The following is a 4,529-nucleotide window of genomic DNA, read 5'->3' as shown; positions in this document are numbered from 1 at the left end:
CTATTTGCCGACTTTTCTGCTTTCAGTACTTTCTGGTAAGTGGATTGCGTTATGGCTAGTAAAACCAGATTAACAAACTTAATAATGTTTAATAAACAAGGCTGACTATGCAAGCATTAGCATTACAATCTGTATGGTATTTGTAAAGTTGGACGGCCTGATTTCTAGGCATGACAAACCGTGATTTTCTTAAAGGCGCGCGACTGATTGTTGACCAATTATTAACCGTAGATGCATTCCAAGACTTGCCAAAAGGTCGGCAATCAGTCACGCGCCCACGAGCTCTTAACTCAACCAGATTCAAGGAGTTTAATAAACTGAGGAATGGAAAATGAAGCTACAACTACATTAGAGAACGTTTTACAGCATCCGTAAGAATGGTTCTTAGTTCAACGTCCAAATTGCCGCACAAATCATAAATCAGCTCTCGTTGTAATTGTTCAACACTGCGCCGGAGTCCAAAGTCATTTCTATTCTAAACAAACAAAGAATGGGAAAGAAACAATTCAATTTATGGAAGATCTCGCACATTCATATATGAAGCGTCGTCACTTTTCTCTTAGATTAAAATTGAACGAGATGAAAAGAAAGTACGAATAAGAAATCAAAGTTGGTGTCTTTTGGGGTTGAAATCTTTATCTCACTGATTAATCCCAGTCAGACCGTCTGAAAATGAGTCCATGGTATATATGTCTAGCCCTCTAGTCCGCCCAGGCGCCCCTCCTTTGAGGGCTGACACATCCAGCACGATCCTGCTCATCAGACCGTGCATATGTGTAAACAGCTGAATATCTTACGCTATATATTGATTAAACGAGCCATGAAAAAAGAAACTTACGTGTTAGTGGATGCTTCTTCCAGTTCTGGAGTTCTGGAGTTTATGATGATTTTGTTATCAATCTTGGTCAACGAATGGTCCATTGGCAGATCAACCACTTTACTTGCTGAAGTGGAATTTTAACACATTAAATTTCGGTTTAATGTAATATAATACTAATGAGAACCAAGTTCATTTGAACCGCTTCTTACCCGATTTAGGAGCAGCAGTAACAGTTCCATCTAGCCCCAAGAGTTTCTACACAAACAGATGAATTTGGCATCAGTAATAAGTAAAAGTAACCGACAAGGTAATTAGTAAATATAAAAGTTCACAAGAAGCATCGGTGCAATCCAATGACGGTGGGAACAGCTACCTTTAGACTCTGGTAACAGTCTTCCAGGTTATCATTATACAACATATGATCAAAAATGCCTGATGATTGCCCTTGCTTAATCTCTGCATTGGCGTTACGAAGTCGCTTTAGGACCTGTTCCTCTGTCTCAGTTCCCCTGTTTCCATATTCAACCATGCTCAGAACAGGAACATGGAAAGTGGAATTTGAGGATGAGAAATAATAAATGGCATATCAAACTACCTTGCCCGAAGGCGCTTCTCAAGCTCTTCCATTGAGGGTGGACATACGAAGATGAAGATAGCTTCAAGTGAACTAGCCCTTACGGATCTTGCCCCTTGAACATCGATGTCAAGAATGCATCTCTACGTTGAAAGAAAACAACACCACACAGAAGTTAAGACACTATTAGGGTGTAATGAAAATATCACAGTTCCATACGAGACAAAATTATGCCGGTTCCTGATGTAATAAGGGTTGAGTTTGAGGGGACACCCTAGACTTTCCCCAAATTCGGTAATTTGTGAATAAACTTATGGGAGCTCACAATGTCCCACAGCTAAACCAGACTATAACTAGAGCAATTCCAAAGACAACCAATCATCATACGGGTGCTGTGTGACTTGTGTGTGTTTTAAAAACATTGAGGCAGATCCAGATAGTAAATCCAACATGGCAACAAAAACTGAGCCAGACCCCAACACTCCATAATCGTCATTAAAATAGAAACAGAATTTTCAAAGAACACAAAAATACAAACATTTACCTTCCCAGCATCTGCTACGACTTCTACTGCTTCAACACTAGTTCCGTAGAGATTTCCATGCACAGAAGCGAACTCAAGGAACTTGCCGTCTTTTATTTCTTTGTCCATGACACTCCTCTCAATGAAATGGTAATGGACCCCATCCTTCTCCATAGCTCTTGGAGCACGGGTTGTGTGGCTCACCGAGAATCCAAACATGGATGGATACTCCTTCATGAGCATGGATATTAGTGTCCCCTTTCCTACCCCGGAAGGACCACTAATAACAATTGGCTTCTCAGCATAGCCCCTCACTCCCTTACTCCACGCAACCACCTCAGTGCCCAAAATCTTCTTCTGCTGCCTAACGTATTGGGTGTCCACCTGACACAACAAAGCATTTTCAGAAATTTGGATAATTAATACGTAATGGCTAGAAGGGTGTTAACTGAACAACTTCTATTCCTTTATCATATCTGAATGGTTTCATAGGTACCAAACCAACCTCAAGAAACCAGGCAAAAACGTCTGTGCTGGAACCATTCTTGGTAATCAATATCCGGTCTTCACTTAAAAGCACTGCTGAATGGCCTTTAGATGGCCTGGGTTTGGTTCCCAACACGACGGGATTTATCCTGAAAATTTGAACCAGATATTAGTAACAGAAAATCACAAGAAAGCAATTCATTACCAAGAGACATGCACATACCATTCACCACTGGATCGGTCAAGAATACAAACTCCAATTGAAAATGCCGATTCCTCACAGGCTCCACCAATCACATACTGTCAAAAAATGTACTGGCAATATGATTGACCTGGTGGTAAATCATTGAAGGACAAACAGGGGCATTGGACGAGAAAAACATATTGATATATTAAATATCATACTGTTCTGTTGCCCACGACAACGGACGCTTCACCGCCCTTTGATTTTACATCAAAACCATTTGCAAATCCCTTCTGCAGCACATCAACAAAGAATGCTGGTGCTTCTCCCTGATGACAACAACAACCAATATCTATCAAATCACAGCAACTCAAAGCAACCACCTTGGTTAACATGTAGGCATCATTTCTAATCACATTCCTTTCACACCGAAATCGAGCGTAAAACAGGTATGAGGGGCTTACCATGGAAAAAGCTATTCCTGCAACTCTAGATTCCCCCTGATCAGTAGACATGGAGAGAGATCAGAATAATTCAATATTTCCTGGATCTAAGTCATATACAAAAAAAAAAAAAATATTCAAACCAGAAAAAGCATAAAGGGTATATTGCAATAAAACGTTAAAAATCTATCACATTTGACAAAATGACAACAGAACACCAATAGAAAACAGATAAATTGAGCTGGAAAACAACTCTGGGATGAAAACCCCAAATGGCCCATCATCATATACACAGACAAGAACAAACATCAGAGAAAATGATGCCACACAAACACAACTGTTAATTTTTGTCAAAATCTCTTCAAAACCCACATAAAACTAAACAAAAACAAACCAAAGAAAAACAAATGGGCAGAGAGAAAAGAACATCAAAATGCAAAAAACCACAAAAACCCACCTCAAAAAACCCAAAGCATATGGATCAAAACCCTTAGAAATCCCAAAACAATATTGGGTAACAAGGAAAAGGACCCAAATACCTTTCTGTGAGCAGCAGTTGCTCTGTGACAAAAAGCAAGCTTATTTCTTGGGAGGGATGCAAATTTCAGAAGGGTAAACAACGATTTAAAAGGCCAGTTGGTGTACAACTTTTTCAAGGTGAAGTTTTGGGGAGGCTTAGAAATCAAATCAGCACAAACTTGGGTAGGAAAAAATCACAGGAGTGGTAGAATAAGGTGGAAGAAATCTGGGGTAGCGCTCTCATATTTGTAGGAAGGGAAAGGGGGAATCTTTGAATTTAGTCCAAAAGTTGTCGTGGAGGAAGTGGGGGGAGGCGGAAGAGGAGCGACAAGAGGAGGAGAGAGAAAGAGAAAAGGAGTGAAAGCCTTGTTGTTGTGGTCGCATTCAATTCACGACACAGAGAAGACCGGATTTCGTTTTCTTGTAAGGTGCATAGGAAGTTTCTTCCCTTCCCCCACCGCTACTCGTCTTTTTTTTTTAGTTTCTTTCTTTCCTTATCAATTTTAGGGCTTCTAGATTTTATATAGGCGTTTTTCCCTTGGGAGAACAGAAAACGAAAAAACAAACCCTAATTTTTTTATTTTTTTATTTTTTGAAAAGTCCCCATTTAGCATTGGTATCCTCATACACAAAATCAAGGTCAGTCTAGAAATTTTTACTAACCTTGTCAATATGGGATTGAAAAATAATGATATTTTTGAGTCTTTAATTGATATGTCTAAGTAATAAATTGGTACTAAATTAAACTTTTTGATGACACGTTATATGATCTGCAAATTTGGTCTAAAAATTGGGTCAACGCATTACTCTTTATGAAAGAATAGACTTGAATTGGAACAAATGTTTAAAAATAATAACACACATAGCTACTAGCTATTAATTAAAAATAAATTAACAACCAAACAAAAATTTGTAAAAATTGAAAAGAATAAACATGCACTTAGCATTTCGAACTTAGAACCTCTCATTAATTTTAAACA

General features: G+C 38.8%; 1 protein-coding gene across 3 annotated transcripts; it reads right to left on the bottom strand.

Moving 5' to 3' along the window:
* Window positions 1-328: 328 nt before the first annotated feature.
* LOC137745719 (guanylate kinase 2-like) lies at window positions 329-4,017 on the bottom strand. Of its 3 annotated transcripts, XM_068485721.1 has the most exons (12): window positions 3,570-4,017; window positions 3,052-3,087; window positions 2,895-2,916; window positions 2,809-2,861; window positions 2,627-2,703; window positions 2,423-2,552; window positions 1,939-2,301; window positions 1,416-1,537; window positions 1,194-1,329; window positions 1,030-1,075; window positions 839-944; window positions 329-752 (listed from the first exon to the last, which is right to left on the bottom strand). In XM_068485721.1, the coding sequence occupies exons 2-12, from the start codon at window positions 3,052-3,054 to the stop codon at window positions 641-643; spliced, it is 1,170 nt and encodes a 389-aa protein (XP_068341822.1). In that variant the 5' UTR covers window positions 3,055-3,087; window positions 3,570-4,017; the 3' UTR covers window positions 329-640. The 3 variants fall into 3 exon arrangements, with proteins under 3 accessions (XP_068341822.1, XP_068341821.1, XP_068341819.1); XM_068485720.1 differs by having other exon boundaries at window positions 2,809-2,916; XM_068485718.1 differs by lacking the exon at window positions 3,570-4,017 and having other exon boundaries at window positions 2,809-2,916; window positions 3,052-3,117.
* Window positions 4,018-4,529: the final 512 nt, after the last annotated feature.

The sequence above is a fragment of the Pyrus communis genome, chromosome 9 (assembly GCF_963583255.1).
Source record: "Pyrus communis chromosome 9, drPyrComm1.1, whole genome shotgun sequence".
NCBI classification, from domain to species: Eukaryota; Viridiplantae; Streptophyta; class Magnoliopsida; order Rosales; family Rosaceae; genus Pyrus; species Pyrus communis.
The sequence above is the reverse complement of the archived record's forward strand: the minus strand, read 5'-3'. Positions and strand labels throughout refer to the sequence as shown.

Excerpts from the sequence above, each read along its gene's own strand:
- LOC137745719 (XM_068485718.1), bottom strand. The coding sequence starts at position 3,102 with ATGTCTACTGATCAGGGGGAATCTAGAGTTGCAGGAATAGCTTTTTCC. Across the intron at positions 1,076-1,193 it reads ACTGTTACCAGAGTCTAAAG|AAACTCTTGGGGCTAGATGG; the intron begins GTAGCTGTTCCC and ends CTGTTTGTGTAG. Across the intron at positions 945-1,029 it reads TACTGCTGCTCCTAAATCGG|CAAGTAAAGTGGTTGATCTG; the intron begins GTAAGAAGCGGT and ends ATTCCACTTCAG.